The 22,023-nt window shown below is 37.7% G+C and overlaps 1 protein-coding gene across 7 annotated transcripts in view; it reads left to right on the top strand.

Annotated features, from left to right (window-relative positions):
- The window catches only part of DYRK1A (dual specificity tyrosine phosphorylation regulated kinase 1A), a 140,102-nt gene that overhangs the window by 85,434 nt on the left and 32,645 nt on the right, over positions 1-22,023 (top strand). For 4 of the 7 annotated variants that reach the window (XM_019730315.2, XM_074325414.1, XM_074325413.1 and 1 more), the window contains 3 exons: positions 11,759-11,955; positions 17,944-18,063; positions 20,007-20,195. In XM_019730315.2, the coding sequence (XP_019585874.2) occupies positions 11,759-11,955; positions 17,944-18,063; positions 20,007-20,195 (506 nt within the window). Of the gene's footprint in view, positions 1-11,758; positions 11,956-17,943; positions 18,064-20,006; positions 20,196-22,023 lie in introns of those variants that run through there. The other 3 variants (XM_019730317.2, XM_074325423.1, XM_074325409.1) reach the window with 1 other exon arrangement.

Here is a 22,023-nt window from a genome sequence, read left to right as displayed (position 1 = left end):
TTAATCTGGACGCTTGAGAGAGCAACCATCACTGTTCTGTGTAGATCTTACAGATTCTTAGGAATACTTTTATTCTCACAGTGATAGTAGGTTTTTTCTATTTTAGGGACTTGGTCTCAGTTTAGCCTGATTAGTTACCTTTTGAATAAATAATGTTATTCTAATACTCTGCTTGAAAAAAAAATTATGTAACTGTGGTCCTATGTTTATATGCAGCGTTCTTCTTTTGTATGAAGATACTGATGTTGTCTGAGAGGCTGCTTCAGCAGCTGTTGTCCTTTGTGCTCTTCCCTGTGCTGTTACGTAGGTGCTGCTAGCCCACAAAGCAGCCTTTTCTGCCCGGCTGCAGGACTGTCGGATAAAACAGCACTGACAATTAAACATCTACCGTGGACGAATTTGCTTCTTGTTCCCCCAGAGGACTGGGGTGGGTTGGGGTGAGTGGGTTAGAGAACATATAAATTTAAAACAATTATAAGCCAACATGCAACTACAATCATGAAGATAAACTTTTTTATTGTATTTGCCTCAGACTTATTTTCCTCATAAGCATATTTGTAAGCATTTTATACAAGTGACTATTATTTCAGTTGCTGTGTTAAATGTGTTCCTTTCTTTAGCATATAATTTTCCAGTAAGGTATTAGTTTTCAGTTTTTCAAGTTTTGTCACCATCATTTAAAAACTGCTGTCAGTTAATCAGACCTAAAATTCATCAGCTTGTAAATTTAATTTATTGCGACATATTAATAATCTTCCATTTTGTATTGGCATTTCTAAATCTCCTAATGGCAGATTCCCTTTACAAATGGTAGATTCACATTTATTTATGTTTGTACATAAATGTCTGTGCTCTTTATATACCATTCATTCAGTCAGGCCGAAATTCCTGAGGGAGCTTCTGCTGTGGGTTCAGCCCTGTTCTAAGTCCTGGGGATTCAGGAGTGGACGAAGCTGGAGGAGGGCGGTCCGTCCGTTCTGGTGGTGTGGCATGTGCGTTTCAGTCACTAGCGGTAGACTGGGCTTCTAACTAGCTACTAACTAGCTCCCAGCCCATTAGAGAAGCACTGATCTGCATTTTCTTCGAGTGCTTGGACCTGATCTTTTAAAAGGTTTAATCTCACCTCTAAACTTTCTCTGGAAGCATTGTGTATCTTTGTTTCCTTGTCTTTTGTTTCAAGCTCCCCCACCCCAACCCCTTCCTAGAAATGAAGGGCTCAAAGGCTGCTTGACACCTTGTTTCCTCCTACAGGGGGAACGTTTTTATTGAAATGGGGTTGTTACAGATTAAACATTTTTATGTTATGGATACTATAAAAATAGATCTTTCTTTTTCCACTTGGAAATTTCATGACTACTGACAACCCATTTATTTTCAGTTTTTAAAAAATATTTTGTAATTTTAGCATATTGAGGAAAATATAAATTTACTGATATTACATGTTATATATACTATGTGCAGTATGATAATTTGTGGAATCTAACAGCTATATCTTGGGTGACTATTTTAATCTTTCTTGTGTTCCAGATGCTATGACTAAAAATAAGTTGTTGACGTCTTATTTCAGCTGTAAGAATTTGGTTTGTCTTTTGTAATTGAAAGTGTTAAGAACCCGTTCACTATGGGGTTAAGTAAGATTTTCTGTAATCTAGTTGTTGAGGATAGTACAGTATCTCAAAAATAATACGTGCTTATTAAATGCAGAGTGAATAAAATGTATGCATATGTTCACTAGTCCCAAAGTATCAGGACTATTCTTGCTAGTTCTTAAATACAGTTATTATTCCACTTTGTCTCTTCCAGTGGCTCATTATCTACCTATCTTATCTGTCCATCTGTCCATCCATCCATCCATCCATCCCATCTTAGTGGTTGCTTGAGGGCTACCACATGCACCTCTTAAGTTGTAGTGTCGTGTACTTTTATTTTACCTCTCCTGTCCTTAGTGCTGTGATTGTCATACGTTTTACTTTTATATGTTATAAACTCCACAATACATTGTAATTTTTGCTTAAAACAATTAGCTATATTTAAAAAACACTCAAGACAAATGTCTTTACTATTAATCCACATATTTACCATTTCTGGTGGTCTTTATCCCTTTATGTAGATCTCACTTTCTGTCTGGAATCATTTTCCTCCTGTTAACTGTAAACATTTTTTGAGTGTAAGTATGCTGTTGACAAATTTTTTCACTTTCATTTGTCTTAAAAAGTGTTTTGCCTTCATTTTTGAAGGATGTTTTCATTGGTGATAGAATGATAGTTTAAAGGTCCCTTTCTTCTATCATTTTAAAGATGTTGCCGTAACTTTTTCCTGGAGTAAATGGTTTCTGATGAGAGGTCAGTGGCTCTCCTGTATGTTAATGAGTATTCCCCGCCCTCGCTGCTTTTACAGTTTTTTTCTTCACTGTTGGTCTTCAGCAGTTTGATTGAGTGCCTCAGTGTGTGTGTGTGTGTGTGTGTGTGTGTGTGTGTGTGTGTGTGTGTGTGTGTTGCTTGGGGTTCATTGAGTTTGAATCCGTGGGTTGATACTTCTCATTGAATTTGGAAAACTTTCGACTATTATTTCTTCATAACTCTTCCTGTTCCACTTTCTCCCTCAAACAAGAATATTAGCTTGATTTCTTTCGTAGGTTTTGGATGCTTTGTTTATATTTTTTCCCATTGTATCCTGTACTTGTTTTCAGCTTGGTTAATTTATATTGCTTTGTTTTCATACTCACTGATCATCTGTAGTATCTAATCTGCTCTTAGGTCCACTCACTGAATTATTTTAGTTCAGTGTTTCATTTCTAGAATGTCTACTTGGTTTCTGTTCATAGTTTCCGTTTATAATGATTTGCTTATTTTGTGCATATCTTCCTTTACATTAAAACATTTTTAATACCTAATTTTTGTCCACTAATTTCATTATTTCTGTTATTTCTGGGTCTGTAGATGGATTGTTTTCTCCGAATACAGGCCCCACTTTCCTGCTTCTTTGTTTACCTGGTGGTGTTTGACTGTATGTGGACATTCATAATGCTGGGTTGCTAAGCTCTGGCTTTTTGTTGTCCTGCTTTAGAAAGTGTTGAATTTTGTCCTTGCAGGCTGTTGACTTGTGGATACCTTGATCCTTTGAGCTTTGTTTCAGTCTGTTAGGACAGATAGAAGGCAGCCTTTGCCACGGGGCCATTTTGGCCCTCCTGCTGAAGCACTGATTTCCTGGGGTCTCTGTTGAATGTCTGTGGTGTTAGTCAGTTTCACACCCTAGCTGATTGGGACACTTCCTGTCCTGGTAGTCCTTCAGCTCACAGCTCCCCGGCCTCATGGACCTTCTCCTGGCTCTTGTGCAGCTTCGTGTTTGGCCAAAGAGTCGGGATCCCTAGGCATAGATGGAGCTCCTCCTCTGCAGAGCTCCCTGCGGTCTGCTGCCTGCCCCACAAATGCCAGCCAGCTCAGCAGCCTTCAGCTCTCATCGCCGTCTCCTCCACTCCGCAGACGGCACCACTGGGCTCTATTTGGGCTCCCCCTCCCTACGCTGTGCTCCAGAAGTTGTCTCCAGATTGGAAGGGAAGGTGATTGCGGGGCTCACCAAGCTTCCCCCCTTTTCTCAGTGATCACAGTTCTGCACTGCCTCTTGTCCACTGTCTGAAAACAGTTATTTCATGTATTTTGACCAGTTTTATAGCACTTTATGTGAGGTAGTTTGGTACTGGGTACTCTAAAATGGTCAGAAGTGGAAGTCTGGTTATAGGCTTTTAAAGATATGTTTTTATCCTTACCCCCTAGTTTTTCTGAACAGTTTAATACACAGATTTAATTAATGTTTCAGACTGGAAAAACTTGAGCATTTATTTAGGTTTTATATGAGCCATTTCATCATATTTCTATAGTTGAATATGCTGTTTCGGTTAAAGAGTGAGTGTGTGCGCGGATTCACATTCTGTAGTGACATGAATTGGCCACTAACTCAAGGGTAAGAAATCAGTTCATTTGTCTTTATCATTAGACAATTTAGAGTTTCACTTTGTATACTATTTAACACCTGTGGAGCCAGGTATGTGCTGTGTGCTTGGGATATAAAATGAGGAAGAGAATTCAATTGACAAGCAGTAGCTCTAGCCTGTGCCATGATTAGATTGTTCTGTGTTTCTGACTCATGAGCCTCCATTTTACAAATACTTCTTTCATCCGTACCCCCTTCAGCTCCCTCTCCCTCCCTTTCTCAGCCATTTCTTCACATTCTAAATATACAGATGGATTCAGTTCATTCTTTCATTGAACAAATATTTTTTGAATGCAGGCCGTGTGCCAGACCCTGTTCTTGATACTAATGATACTGCGATGAGCAAAACTTACTCCTGGACTGAAATCAGTTATCCCTTAATTGTGTACCTTTATTTCCAGCCATAATTAACAGTGCAGTTGGCAGTTTTTGAACATTGTTTTTCTCTGTCATGATGGGTATGTCTTATGGCTAGGGGCCTTGAGGTTTCTTCCCATTTACCTCGCTTGCCCTTCCCTCATTTCTTAGGGAATTCTCTCTCAGAAGCTTGACCTCAGAAGAATTTCCACATTTGGATGCTATCGTTTTAATTAACTTGAATTACTTTTATTCTTTAATATCGTTCTTTCTCTTTAAAATCTAATGTGGATTAATACTGTCACAAGGAACATATTAATAACAAAAAGAAACTCGAGTTAGCTATAAGTGGCTACATGTGGGTCTTCACCAGAGACAAATGGCAGTTATTTTTCACTCAGGGTCTTCTCCAGGCTTCTGTTTGATATTTCCTGCACATTTTTACCAGTACTTTCATGGTCTTAACATCCCCCATTCTCTGGGATCTGTTCATGAAATGTTTCTCTGTGGAATCAGTGTTAATCATCTGTACTAGTGTTATAATGTCTAGTTATTATAGATTCTTGCTAGAACATTGTAACTTGAATGGAGTGAGAAAGCTACTTCATCCCCCCCCCCCCTTTTTTAGTAAACTTTATTTACCAATGAAGTTTTTCTGTAACTTTAAAAAAGTTACAGAAATGTGCTCATGGTAAAAAAGATCTGTGTAGTTCAGAAGGACCCCACATATATGCTTTTCTCTAGCTTGCTTTTTATACCATTTGGCAGCAATTTAAAACACTATTTTGGAATTGAACTCCAAATAATGATTTTGAAGATCATTTTGAATTAAATATTATAAGTTCATCATTAAATTACAGTGTCTGATATTGCTACATGTATTGTGATACATTCTTGGGCTAAAATATTAGAGCCAATTTTTAATTTAGTTGAATAAGGATTATGTATAATATGGTAGATATCAGGTTAAACCATATGAAATTGCAAGTTTGTAGGCCAAAGGAGGTCTAATATCAGCAATTTCATAAAATTTAACCTAATACTTTATTATTATCATCTCTATGATGAACTGCCCCTTTTCTGATTAACATTTGAATTAAAAGGGAAGATGGAAACTTTAGAAAGAATAAAAACCATGGTGATTTGCTTAATTATGAAATCAATTTGACAAGAAATTCCCATATTAGTTTGTCTTGGAGTCTTATATTTCGAGAGGAATTCCTACTAGTGAAAAACGTAGTTAGTTATTTCTTGTTAACTCACATTCAAATTACTTACAGCAAAATTTAAAAAGAGCATCAGATTCTTTGTCACCTAGCATACCACTCTTATGCCTGGAAATGTGTGTTAATGTCTTACGCACACACCCCAAAAATCTAACTAGGAAGGCAGTCTGTTGGGGGTAGAGGAAAGCTCTATAGCACATTGTGTAGTCAGAATATAGCATAGTTTTGGATTATCTGCTACTCAACATTAGTTGGAAAATGGCTTTCTTTTATTAAGGCGAGCAATTACATTGTTTTTAGGTGCTATTCAAAGCAGCATTGGTATTATCTGGGGTCATATTAGAAATGTAGACTCTTAAGCCCTACCCTAATTCTACTGAAGCAGAATCTGTAGTTTTAACAAGATTGAAAGGTTATTTGTAAGCATATTAAGGTTTGAGAAGTGCTCTTATAGATCATGAGTGCCATTGTCACCCCACAAAACAATGCCATAGTATTCCCTCAGCAAGTGCTTGTTGAATTTAATGCACATAAATTGACTGAATCTAGATTCAGAAAATGAAGTATTTTAGGAGGATAGTTAACAGCAGTAACAATCAAGCAACAGCTAACGGTTTCTTTGTAATTCTTTTGTTACCGTGTTTCCCCGAAAATAAGACCTAGCCGGACAATCTAATGCGTCTTTTGGAGCAAAAATTAGTATACGACCCAGTATTATATTATATTACATTATATTATACCCGGTCTTATATAAGACCGGGTATGATATGATATGATATGATATATGATATGGTATATTATAAAGACCAGGTCTTATAGTAAAATAAGACTGGGTCTTACATTAATTTTTGCTCCAAAAGACGCATTAGAGCTGATTGTCCAGCTAGGAATTATTTTCGGGGAAGTACAGTACTCTCTGGTTATCACAGAATTACCCATCATTCCATTCAAATGTATCCTTGAGTCTTATTCTACCCATCTGGAAGATTTAGTGGATGTATTGTGATTGTGTGTATGTACACACATACATATACAAGTCAACAATAGTGTACATATCAAAGGAGCAATTAGATTTTGATGAGTCAAGGAGGGTATATAGTGGGTATTGTAATGTGTAAGATAACAAAAAATAATAAAATAATTTTTGTATGGGTGGGGGCTAAAAATTCAATCCAGCAGAAAGTAAGAAAGGAACATAAAACAGTTGGGATAAATAGAAGTTATTAGTGTTCATACATAAATTAAACGCAACTACATATTGTTTATAAGAGATAAACATAAAATAGAAGGAAGTGGAAAGTTGACAGTAATACATACCATGCAAAAATTAAGGGAAAGTTTGGTGTAGCCATGCTTATAGAAGACAAGGTGAAAAGCATTATGCAAGCAAAGAGGGACTGTTTACAGTGATAACAGGTTTTCTTCATCAGGAAGGTGTAACAACTAAATTTAGGTAATCCAGTAACAACTTAAATGGGAGGTTTTTAATACAAGTCTCTTGCCAACTAATAGAACAAGATGAGAGCAGAAATAGGAAATATGTAAGAGATAGGATACTTAATAAAATTGATAAACCTTTGATTAGGCTGATCACAAAGAAGAAAGAGAAAACCTCAACCAATCTTGAGGTGAAGGGGATATCAGTACAATTATACCTTCATTGATCGAAAGAAACACTTAGAAGACACTGAAGGGCTTGATGTCAGTGCATTTGAAATTTAGATAAAGTGGACATGCTATTGGAAAAATACAACATACCAAACAGCCACTCCAAGAAATACAAAATCTGAATAGTCCTATTAAAGAACTTTCAGGTGAAAAACCTACCCACAAAGAAAACTCCAGGTCCAGATGATTTCTCTAGTGATTCTACCACCAAAGGATAACCATGACCAGCCTGTACTCCAGGATGCAAAGCTGGTGCAGCGTTCAAATATCAGTTCATGTGTCTCACCAGAAAACTCAGGTCATTTCAATGGAGGCAGGAAAAACATTTACCCTGTTTCCCTGAAAATAAGACCTAATCAGCTCTAATGCGTCTTTTGGAACAAAAATTAATATAAGACCTGGTATTATATTATATATTTATTGTGTTAAATATATTATATTATTATATTATACCTGGTCTTATGGTAAAATAAGACTGGGTCTTATATTAATTTTTGCTCCAAAAGACGCATTAGAGCTGATTGTCCAGCTAGGTCTTATTTTTGGGAAAACACGGCAGTAAAATTCAGCATCCATTCGTGGGGCAAAGGATTTTTTTTTTTTTTTTTTTAAGCAAGCTGTAACTAGAAAGGAGCATCATTATTCTGAAAATCAGTTAAAACCCTACAGCAACCACCGTACTGGAGAAGTGCTGAAAGCTTTCTTTCTGAGGTTGGGAATAAGACAATGGTACCTGCAGCTGCTAATCATCATTTTGCTGGAAGTCCCAGCAAGTGGAATAAGGCAAGAGGAAGACTAAGGATTGGGAAGCAAAAACCAAAACTGTTCAAGTACCCAGCAGTGCTAGTAGTGCAGATAAACCCCTCATTGAAGAAAATTCTATTGGAAAGTGCTGTTCAATAGAATTGATGCACTTTCAACCAAAATCCCAACATGGGCTTAATTGGTTTTGGTGAATTTGATGAGCTAATTCTAAAACATATACAGACACGTAAAGGGCTTAGAATGCTAAAACATTCTCGAAGAACAAAATTCTCTACTAGATATTAAAACTTGTAACGGTATTCTGATTTAGACAATGTCTGGTTCTTGCATAACGAGAGAAGAAATCTAAGTAACTCTGTGTTAGGTAAAACAGAGAATCCCAAAACAGATGAAAGCACCTATGGGCATGTGATTTATGATAAAGATATAGCACTGTAGAGCAGTGGACAAAGTTTGTCTTTTTAATAATTGATTCTGGGTCAGTTGGATGTCCATTTTGGGGGGAAATGAAACTAGATTCCTGTCGTGCATATAAAAAATCAAATCCAAGAACATTGTCCATCTACACGTAGATGTGAATGATACAACCCAACTTCGAGAAGATGACATAGAATTTCTCCATGACTTTGGTATAAGGTTCTTAGACACTGCAAGTACTGATTCTGAAGCCAAAGTGGATAAGAGATTGTGTTCATCCAAAAACACCGTTGGAACGACATTGCAAATCATGTGTAACCCATAAGGGGCAAGGGGCTCATATCTAAAATATGTTTAAAAATAGAAATTGTTTAATTTTAGAAATTTGTAAGGAAAAGACGTTCTTGATAGAAAAGTGGAAAAGCAACCTGGATAGGCATTTCCTGTAAGTGGAGATCCAAATGGCTAATAAAGAAATACAAAGATGCTCCTAGTCACCAGGGCCATACAGGTTAAAATCACAGTGGACTCCCGCTACAGGCCTCCTGTAGTGACCGAGATTAGAAAGACCCAGTTCCAAGTGTGAGGGAAGCAGTGGGGGAGAGGGAATTTCCATGAACTGCTAGTGGAGAAGCAGCAGAACAGCTTCTCCGTGTGTCCCCAAGACACTTAACAAGAATCTCCCTAGTGGCAGTATTCATAATAGCTCTGAACTGGAAATCATCTAAACGTCAATCAAAAGAATAGATAAACAAGCCATCAGATGTTCGTGTAATGAGATGCTATGACAATAATGACTGAACTACAGCTTGTGAGCTTATTGTGAGCTTAGCATGACGTGAACAGATCCATTTATGTAAAGATAAAACTAATCCGGTTTTGGAGGTTAAGGTCGTAGTAACCTGGGGAAGAGGGAATTAGGTATTGATTGGGAAGGGTCACAGCAGTGGGGCGGTTTCTGGGAAGATGGCTTTTTTTCTCTCTTGGCAATTGTTTAAGTCATAAAATGATTTTTGCACTTTTTTCTATAACAGTAAATAAGTTTAAACATGGTATATAATAATGGCATCAATAACAGAAACAAGTAGTATTTTAAAATGTGCTTTGGATGTACCAGGTTCCATTCTGTTTATCTACTTGTGGTGTCTCATTTCAGTTTCATAAGAAGCCCAAGGGACTAGCCTTAGTGTCCTAATATCTCTGCTTCACAGATGGGCTAGCGAAGGCCCAGAATGGTTAAGTAATTTGCCATTCGGGGCCTCAGTCTTTTTACTGTTTACTTACAAGAGCTGCTTACATTTCCTCCCAGTTTTTTTGTGTTTTTAACATGCAGATTTAAAACCTCCTTTTCCCCCATTATTTGACATTTAGGATTCCAATTTTTTGCTGTTACAGACAATATCAAGATAAACACTCTTACTTAACTATCTTTGTGCACGTCATCTATTATTTCCTTAGGGTAAATTCCTAGGTTCCCCCCCCTCCAACCCAACAGAATTGCTCCACATAATTGAGTTGACTTTTTTTTAATAGTGAGTAGTGAAATGTTCAGAAAAGTTACCTCATCGGTCATTGTAGGAACATTGTCACTGTACGTATTTGGCAGACAGTTATTAACCGTGTTCTGTGAGTCAGCTTAGGGCCGCGTGCTGTAGTGGAGGGAGGTAGAAGCTAAGGTCTGAAAAGCAGTGCTAAGGCAGGTGCTATTCTAGGTGAGTAGGGTGGAGGACGTGAGATTTGCATCTGGGAAAGGTCACTCTGGCCATCTGATTGAAGAAATGCACAGTTGTTTGCAGATGGGCAGAGTAAAGACAAAAAGAATGATTAGGAATCTAGTTCAGTCATCAAAGTGAGGCATGGGGTAATGGAGCTGAACGGAAGAGGTTGTATTGGGGCGCTTGCTTTACAGGACGTGGAATCGTGGAATGGAAGACTGGGCAACTCTTCGCATGTGGTGGGTGGTGTGTGGAGGAAAAGAACTCTGCACGTCTCTCAGAGCTTTGATTCTGGGGGACTGGGGTAGAAAGAAGAGGAACTTAAATTTGAGGGGACCTGAGCTTTGTTTTCTTCTGTTTGTGGAGTCTGTGCAGCATGCAGGTGGAGACTGCTTCACCAGCGTGGGTACTGTGCCCGTCGTCCTGTCCTTCCAGCACAACACAGGACCTGCAGCCGACACTGAGCCGTTTATTAATTGTCTGAGCTGTTCTGAGTATTGTGCATGTATTAAAACACTTTACCTCCACCACAGCCTTGTGAATTGTGAAGTAGGTCCTATCATTATCAGGAAATTAGGTGTGTAGGGCCACACAGCTCGGAAGTGTGGAGCTGAAATTTCAGACTGCGGCAGCTTGGCTGGGAATCCGTGCTTGTCACTGTTGGGCCAATGTCTCAGAAAAAGGAGATCTTAGAAAAAGTACCCTGGCGCTGAACAGTACGTCCTGTGTGGTGGAGTTGGGGGCTTGTTGAGGAAGACAGGCAGTGTTCTGGGTCTAGTTTGTTGACTTGGGTTTTACGCTTTGCCTTTCGGCTTTAGTCACTGCAAATTTGGTTGAATATAAGAAGGGGTTTTTTTTGTTTTTCTTTTAATTTCTTTAAGGAAGAATCAACTTTTATTACTTGGCTGCCAAATACTTTTATGGACCAAAGTGTTTATTTTCCATTTCTACCATGAAAATCATGACCATGGATGGGCCCAGACTACCCGTGGGATAATTATTGACCATTCCTGTAGTGAGCTTGCCAGGTCTAGGTTCTCTTAGGACGGTGTTGCAAGAGTCCAGAGTAATCAGCATTCTGTGACTAGGTTTTCCTGTATTGTATACTCAGCCTTTACTTTCCTGCAACAGTGGTGAGCACCATTAGGATAAATCTTTCACCTGCTTTGGGGATGCTGGGCATATTGATTGCCATACACCTGGCAGGTGCAGAGGAGAATCTCAGCATGTTCCACTGAGTTGGTTTCTAAGGAGCTGATCCATCGGAGAGGCCCTTCATAAGAATTTAGAGATTATCTATATAATTTATGGTTCTCAACTGATGAAAATCCTATATGTGAAAATAAGTATTAAAGGTTATTCCTATTGCTTTACAAAAAATTTACTTATACTTCCTCTTAATAGAGATTTATAGATATTCATTTTAACCACTATATTTTATACCATTTTACATGCAATTGTTGTGTTGTATGTATACCTGCTTGTAGTTTTAGAGGTCTTGGTCTTTAATATTATTGAACATTCTAAAGTCCTTCTATAAAGAACTATCAGACATGTCAAAAGATACAGACGTTAGGCTGTGAATACCTCCTTTTAACCTCCCTTGTTGTCTTCTCGTAGGAGGAGAGACTTCAGCATGCAAACCTTCATCTGTTCGGCTTGCACCGTCATTTTCATTCCATGCTGCTGGCCTTCAGATGGCTGGACAGATGCCCCATTCACATCAGTACAGTGACCGTCGCCAGCCAAACATAAGTGACCAACAGGTTTCTGCCTTATCTTATTCTGACCAGATTCAGCAACCTCTAACTAACCAGGTAAATTCACAGTGTATCCGAAATGTTTTGTTGGAATGGTAGTTTATTCCTTAAAATGGCTGAGTGGTAAATAGACAAAATGCTATAATGGTTTTCAGTTTTACATGTCACAAGGAATTCTGGATTGACAAAATACGGTGTTCAAAAGTTTGCATTTGAAAGTTTGTTTGTTTTTTCTATTTTCTATGTATTTCACTTAAAAAACATTCATAATCACATCTCATTCTCTGATAGGGAGGGGAACAGTTATTTCTAAAGAATAGCAGTTAAAGAAACTGAAAGCTTATTTTTATGGAAAGGTGGTTAAAGTAGAAAAAAATGTAAGTTATAGGAAAACAAGATTCCATTATAGCAAACTTACAGAGCTGATTTTGTGCTTTTATAAACTACTTTAGTACATGTTTATAACAATAAATACAAAACTCCTTAAAATTGAAAGAAATGTAATGTAAATTAACTATGTTGTTCATTCTAATATTTAGACTAGAGATTCAGCAGTTTTCCATAAAATAGACAGTGGAAAGAGAATAAATGCTGAAATTTCTTGGTACACATACATATATCCATGGATATGTGTGTACAGGTGTATTATTAATATCTTCCTGAATTATGTGTACCCACTATGTTAGTTTTTGGTTTGCGGACAATTTTGTTTTACTACCTAGAATGTGGTAAAGTTTCTTTCCCCACTAGAGTTGAGTGTATGATGAGTGACAAAAATGGCTGTTTTTCCATGTACTTGGGAATTTGGTCTAATATACCAAGTGGTGATCAAAAACTTGGAAAATTTCAAAGTATTTCTTATACTGTATTATTTGAAGGAAATGTGTTTTCTCTAATTCAATAACATGGTTATAATGAGCAATTGGCTACAGTTCAGTAATACTGTTAGGGGGTACCCTTGTATGTATTATAATAAGGTCTTGTCAGTAAAGTTTGAGCTAGCTTTATTTATAAAATGTGTATAGCCTGTGAATAACATTCAGTTAAGCAGTAAGATGAATTATGGCAGGACTTAAGAATTTATTTTATGCAGTAAAATGAGAAGTTACATATTTGAGAATTGGAGCAGTTGGTCAGAATGTTCAAGTTTGGAAAGTGTTTAATTGTGTACCAGAAGCAAATTCGCTGGACGTCCAAAAAGTAGTAATAGCACAGTGATTTGTTTGCATTGCACTTTCAAGAAACAAAGTATGTTAGGATTCATTTTCCTGTTTGTTCAAAAGCAGCCTATCAGGCAGGATTCCTGTTTTTGTCTGTTTCACAGCTGATGGGACTGAGCTCCTATTTGTGACTTCGCTAAATGTGGAAGCAATGGGCTCTGGGGTCCAGCCAGGCTTCTTTCTTCTTAGTAACAGGCCTCTTTCAGCTCTAACACCAGCATCTGCACAGGGCTAGAAAAACTCCAGTCCTTTAAGTTACTTTTATGGTTATTATAGTAGGTTATTTAGCAAAGTATCTATTTTTAGGTACAACTAACATCTTATTTATGGATTTTTAAAAATAAGAGATAATTCACTTAGTATTTTCATTTTAAGCTGTAAATATTTTTCAAGATTCATATGATGTAAAAGGCTGTCTTTTCAGTATAATATTCATATTCAGTATTTATAATATAAAATAATACTCAAATACTTCTGTCAAACCACAGAAATTTCTGAACCTACTAAGGTGGTCAGATTAGAAGAGATCTTTCTATAACTGAAGTGTGAAACACCAGAACTGTGCTGCTGTGGCATTGTCTACAAGGCATAAGACACGAGTTCAAAGTCTTCACTCGTGATCTGGCTGTATGGGATGGGTCAGGTCACGTGATCTGGCTGTATGGGATGGGTCAGGTCACGTGATCTGGTTGTATGGGATAAGTCGGGTCACATGGACCTTAATATCTGTTCCTTGCCTGTAGTAAGAGGGGAACATCAGGCTAGACCCCCACTTGCCCCCCTCCCAACGTACCTTCTAGTTCTAAACTGCTATAATTTCATTATTTGATTTCCACTGTTTCTTGTTAATTATCCTGTCAGTGTCTTTTAAATAAGGTTTATTGTACAAGTAAATTGAAACGAGTTAACTTGAACATTTTATTTCTGGTACTTAGTGTTTCATACAAATTTAAACACAGTTTTGTTCAAAGGATAAATTTAGGAAACAAGAAATAGGGTGAAAGCAAGTGTAGAAAAGTATGATGATGGATGTCTGGGCTGTTCCAGTTTTCAGTTTCTTTCATAGTTCTTAAACTAAACCAGTGCTCTAGATATGTGTTAAGTATGCTATTCAACTTTATTAATAGCTCTCAAAATAGGAAGAAGGCAAAATACAGTGTTTCTAATTCTGTATTATATGTAAAAATATGAAGTGAACATAAATGGATAGAATAGACATTAAACTAGGAAACAATTTTTGAATAAAGTTCAGGGTCTTACACTATGGAATCTTTTCAGAAAAAAAATCTTTTAGCTCTCATTGCTGATCTAAGCCTGAGGTGCAAACTACTGCTTTTGTTTTGCTTTGTGGTCTGTGTCTTCGCACAGAAAGGTCAAGAGATGTGAGCAGTGGGGGTGTGGCTTCTTCTAGTTCTCTTGGCCAGATGGAGGAGGCAGCACAGCCAGAGGCTATCTCATGGTTTCCTTTTTGCAGTGAGGACACTTGGAGGGGAGGTGTGGTAGAAAGGGACTAGCCACCTTTAGCTTGGAAAGCTTTTGGGTCCTCAACACCATGGGCTTTCTTTCAGTTGGGCAGGGAATAAAGGAGCTTGCTATGTTACTGTACGTTCTCCTGACTTTGTGACTGTAAGAAGCCGGAAGTAGAGAAAACAGCAAATGCTTAGGGCTGGCCCTTTTGTCTTAGTATATAGATGTGTAACTGAATATTTGGAAAAGCTGTTTTCTATTCTGGGTTTTGCTTATGCAGCACAATATTTAAAAACAGAATTTGGTTACCTAACATGAAATCACAATGAAAGTTAATGAAGGGAATGCTACATAGCTTGCTTGTAGAAATTAATTTGTTCTTTCCATGAATAGTGAGCACCTACTCTGTACAAGGCACTATTTGAAGCACTGAAATAGTGTCTGGTCTGAAGGCAGTTTTTGGTCATACGCATCTGGTTTGTATGTACAGATGCCCCTATTGCCAGAGGTATATAACTTCTGTTGCCAGAGGTATATAAGAAAAGCAAGGTATTTAGTTTAGAATCAGCTAATCGATTTGGCCTTGTAGGCAGAGTTTGGCCAGTTGTTGAAGAAGTTAGTGATATTTTGTGAAGTGCCAAGCACAAAGCATATTCTCATATTGAGTGCAGAAAAACGGTGTTACTCAATCAGAATCACGTTCCTACCCCGTTTCATGTTCTGAACTCTGCGTGCAAAATTGTTTTTTTGATTGTGTGATTTTGGTGTTTTGAGTGAACATAATTGCTCCTAGAAAGATGTAGTCACTGGTTCTTTTTTCAGATGTTTGAAATACCAGGGGAACTGTAAATGGGCAAGTTGGAAACTTAAACACATTCACAGTTTTGTACATAACTAATTTAAATAAATGCATATGCTTATTTTATTGATGTTTATTACTCAATTATTTTACCCAACAAATAGCCTTAAAGTGATTCCACCAAGAGGGTAGACTAGAGGTAGAAAATTGATGGAGCTCCTGGCATCAGTTCTCATCTCACCTGTTTTCTTCACTGGCTCTAGGCTTTTGTCAAGTAATTTTACATCAGAGACTCAGGTTTCTCATTTGTAAAATGGTGACAGGAGTATTACTTATTCTCAGGAGACTGTTGAGAGGATTACATGACAGACATGTAGAAATATGCATGCTCAAAACAGTGCGCGTAGCAAATACTTGCCACTACTATTATTTTATTATTAACTACTTACGTAATTTGTTCCTAACTATAGTTATACCGTCTATCAGCTTTTATTACAGTGGTAGTGAACTATTTCACTGGGTCAGATGTTGTGCAGCCTCGCAGTGAGGCTGTTCTCTAGGAGTCCAAGCTAGGTCTTGCTGAGACCCTGCATGAAATTATCTGCATGAAAACAATGCTGTAGGGCCTCAAAAAATAAAAAGGAAATACGTTAAGGAAAACCTCTTTTATTACCTTAAATGCTTTTGTATATAGCATTCGTTCACATAAAAATAATCGACATGCTTATTACTGATAACTGCCTATTCATTAAATTAAGTCTTCAAGGAATAGTGTAAGAGTAAAATATTCTGTGAATCTAGCTGTACCCATTGTTTACATTTAGAAAAATAAAACTATATATTAGAAAAATTAAGTAATTCAGATTTTCTTATTAATTCTTACTATCTTTTCAGACAAATGGTTGTCATCACTGGGGGATTTTTCTCCTTAAGCCTTATTTGGAACTTTAAAAAGGAGAGGAGAGATAATTATTAACTTAACAGTAATCAGTGAATTTACTGTCTGGATAATAACTTTGTAGAGTTTGAGTATAGATGCAGAGAAAACTAATGTCAATACTGGTTAAAGAGAAAGGGCACCTAGGTAACTGCTGTGAGAACTCCATCTTTTCCTACCACATGAATGGTGATTCTTTCCTATTCTGTCCACTGTCACCTTGCAGCCTTCGCCTCGCTCTGTTTTTTGTTAGTGTGGGTTAATTTGGTTAATTATCCCAAAGCTCCAGTCATTTCTGTGAGGTCTTGGTATGATGTTACTGTCTCTCTGCCCCTCAAATTGACCCCAGTGTTCTTTGAGACGGGCTGCAGCAGAAGCTGCTGGCTCAGGAGATTTTACTGGCAGAAGTGTCCACTAGAGCTAGAGAGGAACGCCAGGGTGGCGAGTGGCAGTGGCCCAGGATACCTTGATGTAATTAATTGGTTTGGCGGATCTGTTGATTGCAGAAAGCCCCGCCGGGAATCCCTTCCATCATGACACCTGGTGGAAGCGTGTGTCCGAGCAGTCGTTGAGGCGCTGGTTGTAGCATCCCTGAGTATTTGTGGAGAGGAACTGTATGTACCCGCCCTCCGCCATCTAGCTGGACACTCACAGTGGAATCCTGGCTGCCTATTGGATGATGAGAGAGATGTGGTTTAGGATTGGGGTGGGTGGGAGGAGTTCACGGCGTGTGGCTAAATGAGGTTTTTAAAAGAAAGTTGCATTAATTTTAAGGTGTCCTCTGGAACTTGTTTGTGGTCACTTGCTGGTGTGTAATCTTAAGTAGAGATTGGTACAATGGGTTCATTTGTTTATTCACATATTTATTAAACACTCACTCTTTGCCAGGCGCACTGTTTTAGGCAAAGAGAATACAACATTGAACAAAAGAATCCCTGCTGTTTTAGAATTTTCCTTGTAGTGGAAGAAGGAGAAAAAACTAAAACCAGTAAAAGCGTCAGTATCTAGTCAGATAGTGGTAAGTGCTGTGGAGAGTAACCCGGCAGGGCCGGGGGAGGGGATATGGAGGCCGAGCTCTACTCCGCTGTGTTCAAGGAGGGAGAGCACGTGGCAGCCTTATGTACAGGGGTGCCTGTCGGAGGGCACCGTCGGGAGGTGCTGGGAGCTGTACTGTCGCACCAAGCTCCACACCAGCCTGCTCTGTGGTGCCAGCTGGGTCTTGAAATCCTGTGTGAGGAAGCGAAAGTTGGGTTTGCTTTTGACTGTTGTGAATCAGGTCAGGATTTAGGGATAATTCAAAAGAAATTTTTCATTGGTGGTCTGAGTGTATGGGGGAGAAGCCCTGTTGGGCAGCGTCCTGTGAGTCTCCTGTACCGGGGTATGTCTGTGATCCCGTTGTTTAGTTTGGGGAACCAACAGCCGGGCATGTGATCTGCTAATTTCATTGATTTGTTCCAGTGGTTGTCTTCAGTGGAATCCGGTTGAAAGAGAGAACAGAAAACGTATAATCTTCTAATGTCAATGTCTTTTTTTTTGTTTTAATATATACACACAGGTTACAGAAGAGGGAATTTATACCAGTGAAGTATAGTTAAAGTGCTAGTCTTTTCTGTCTATTTAAGGTGATGCCTGATATTGTCATGTTACAGAGGCGGATGCCCCAAACCTTCCGTGATCCAGCAACTGCCCCCCTGAGAAAACTCTCTGTTGACTTGATCAAAACATATAAGCATATTAATGAGGTAAGACTATTGATTTGTTATAACAGTGTCTATTTTACAATCAAGCAGGGATAAAAAGTTATTTTGTGACCTATTTGAACATACTAAACTTTTTTACCCCAGTGATTGTCATATTGATAATTGTTATGAAGACTGGTAAGTTAATGATTTATAGATAATATAATTATAATTATGTAAAAGAAGATATACTGACAAGGACTGCAAGAATTAAGATAATTTTAGGTAACTTCTCCCTTTTTCCAGAGTTGTCTTTAATATATGCTGAGTTATCATTTCTGTAATAGCTTCTATAAAACAAGAAAGGAAAAGTGAGGCTATAATGATGTTGTAAAAGTATGTATATGTTAGAATTTTGCTTAAATTTTTATATACCTGTTTCTACTTTTGCTGTGGATGTCAGGAAGCTCTGAGATATATTTAATGCCCAGTTAACAGGCATTTGGCCTGGTTTATTTGATCTGTCTATATTTCTGTGGTTTTAAATTGTCTTTAAATTTTATGTGTGTTCTTTTATCTGAATCTTTTCATTGTAAGATAGCTAAAAGCCTTTTTGGTGGAAGTGGGTAGGATAAAAACATAGACGGCACTTTGAATTACTCATCTTCCAACTTGGCTCTTTGCCACCAAAAACTGTTTTTCTAGTGTCTTAGATTTGGCTTGATTGCTCTTTGCTTCTAGCCTCAACTCGGGCTCCATAATTAATTAGTAAATGAGCTTTACTGGAGGAGGGTGATGTGCCTGTGCTTTCTTTCCTCTTCCAATGTGAGCCCACATTCTTTCACATTAAAGGTTTAGCCTCTACCAAGTTTAGAGCCATTTAACTAAAATATTCTTCTTATGTATATATAAATTTTTGCAGCAATTTGATGCTGTTTAATGCCAATATTATTAACGTGACTAGATAAAATTAGAATGAACTCAATGAGGAACATTTCTGAATTGGATTATGTATATAATTAATGTGTTGTATTATAAAAGATGTGCCAAACTAATTTTTATCTGAAAATATCCGATAAATTGTTAATAATTTATTATGTCAATGTATTACTATCTGATAAATTGATAAAGTTCCTGTTAAACTGTTAACAGTAACTTTGTTGAAGCTAGAGTTTTTCTGATGTTATTCTGTGAAACCAATTTATGATTTCCTCAGTTACTTACCAATTACTTAGACCATTGCCTAGTTCACCTATTATTTTTTACTGGTTTTAAAAACTATTTTATAAGAAAAACATACAAGGGAAATAAACCAATCTGTGATCAGCAACAAGGTTTTCAGTGTTAGGAGGGAGGGAAAGGGGAAGGAGTCGCTGTTTTTCATTGTTAAATCATTATAGGCTTAAAAATTGGGCATGTCTCAGAGGGCCTTTTAGATTAGTAAAACATCAGTTTATATACATTTAAACTTTCATTTATAAAATCTTTTACCTTATGATCAAATATAAAATTGGGATTGACTGGAAGGGGGCATGAGGGAACTTGAACATGAGGAGGATAAAAGTGTTCTTTATTTTGTTTGGCATTTGTTGATTAGTTCAGCACATACATGTGTTTCAGAATCCCTCATACGACACTCTTAAGATCTGTGGCACCTCACTATATAAATTATACCTTAGTTTAAAAAATAAATGTGAATCGGGTCCTGTTTCTCTTCTGAAATGGGATTCTTTTGGGCCCGTTACTTAACGTCTATTTATAAAATGTATAAACAGTATAATTTTCAAATGAAGGTCACTGTAGACATTTCTCATTGGTTATATATTAGTGTTATTCTAGAATTAAAATAGCAACTATAGAAAATTATTTCACTTTTTGGTATTTGTTATATAGAATAAAAATTCATCAATTTCCTACTGATAGCAGATTTGTCTCTTGATATATGCTCCCCTAATCCCCAATAATGTTTTAAATTAAGCAGTTAACACTATATATTCCCATTTCAGGTTTACTATGCAAAAAAGAAGCGAAGGCACCAACAGGGTCAGGGAGACGATTCTAGTCATAAGAAGGAACGGAAGGTTTACAATGATGGTTATGACGATGATAACTATGATTATATTGTAAAAAACGGAGAGAAGTGGATGGATCGTTACGAAATTGATTCCTTGATAGGCAAAGGTTCCTTTGGACAGGTAATTTAATGGAAAATTCTGAATTGCATAAATTAGAAATAATTTGTTAGTGAATCATGTTTTTGCACCCTTTCCTCATTTCTATACTTTTCAATATTTGTAAATAGATCTGCATGATGGTTATGTATTTGGATTATTACCGTTCTCTAAAAATAGAAAAGCCGCCAGCTATAAAAACCCCAGTGGAACTTTTCCCCCTTTATTTACTTTCTATAGCTACCAGGTACTTACCTTACTAGTAATGACTACGTGGTTGATTTAATCACTGATAGAGATAGTATTGCCCCTTTCATATGGGCTTTGTACAGTCTGTGGATGATTCTTCATTATGAATTCTAGAGATAATTACCTCCTGTCTGAGATTCCTCTTCAAAGAAAAAAGAATGACTATTTTCAGCTGGCACAGCAGGTGCCCTCTGGTTTTTTTGGGGGCTTGGAACGCCAGGGGCTGTACCCTGGGACTTCCTCTCAACTTCTCATCTAACTAACTGTCTCAGCCCTCTCAGTGGGCAGGCAGAGGGCCGTCAGGATTTCCTCCTGAAATCCTCACAGCATCAGCAGCTGACAATGCGACCAGGGTAATTCTGCTGGAAAGGCTCTTCAAGCAGCTTCTACCAGGAATAAGAGGAAGGCCCTGGTTTCTTCCTCTTCCTTCCTGGTCTCTTCCTTCTCCCATAATTCTCCCTTCCTCGCCTGACCACCCACCCTCAATACAAAACGCAAAACCCTAAGTACATGAGTCTTTTTCATCCGTTGTGCCCAGACCAAGAGCTAGCAAATACTCCTCCTTGCACTTGGAGAAAGCCTTCTCTCTAGCTATGGATCCCCTAGCTCTTTGCATTTGTAAATTCTGTCTCATTGAGTCACTGGGCTCTGTTTTGTTTGAGGCGTGATTTACTGTTAAGCCCAGTCTCCTTTGTTTTGCAACCTTTGTGCTGTGAGTCAGTCATTAACCGCAATCCAGTTATTTCTTTTGACTTTTTAATGATGAGGCTAGAATGGGTCTCAAAATGACATGTCCAGAACTATCTTTTTTTTTGAAAAAAAAATTTTTTTTTTAAACTATGGAACTAGCGTGCTCTTACTTATTTGTTCCTACCTTGAGAGAAAGCAAAATATGCCTCTTTTCAACCTGTGTGGAACAAATTCATCATGTTGTCAGCTTAATCATGCTTAGGACAAAAAGGATACTTAGGCCATTAGCAGCCACAGGCCTAGACCCAGAGAAATCTAAGTTACTAAATTTGTAAGGAAATACGAACATGGCTGTTAAAAGAGGTCTGGATCTCTGGTGTGACTCTGCCAGGCCCTGATGTCACACGTATAATATGTGTGCCCCTTTCCATGATTTCAGGGAATTTTGATGATTTCAGGGGCTTTTTCCTTGATGTGTAACCTTTTTTTCTTCTGAGTCTGGGGTTGATTTCTCAGTGTTTTGGGAGTCCCTCTTTATGAAAGTTTTACTTTTTTGTCAGAAGCAGCTTCTGTTTCTCTATCAGAGCCTCTTGAGTAAAGGTATTTCTGAGGCCCCCTCTTATTCATAAGTAAGGTGTGAACACCCTCAATATAGGGTTCACCTTGAAAATTTCACCAGTGTTTATTTAGGCAGTTGCTTTCGACAGGATGTTTTTACTTTTGTGATGTCCACCATGAAAATTATAGCCAGAGAGCCTACTCTCTAAACTTAGTTTTCCCTAAATGCACAGTCTTTGAGCTCAGAGTGATGTTTTCCTCCTCCCCTTCACTTTGATTTTCTTACACTCTTAGTTTCTAAGAGCCAGTGAGTGTAGTAAACCTGTGAAAAATACAGGCCTCTTTGACATCCAAC

Source organism: Rhinolophus sinicus, linkage group LG01 (genome assembly GCF_036562045.2).
Source record: "Rhinolophus sinicus isolate RSC01 linkage group LG01, ASM3656204v1, whole genome shotgun sequence".
In the NCBI taxonomy this organism is placed as follows: Eukaryota; Metazoa; Chordata; class Mammalia; order Chiroptera; family Rhinolophidae; genus Rhinolophus; species Rhinolophus sinicus.
Note: the sequence above shows the minus strand (reverse complement) of the source record. Positions and strands in the feature narration are given on the sequence as shown.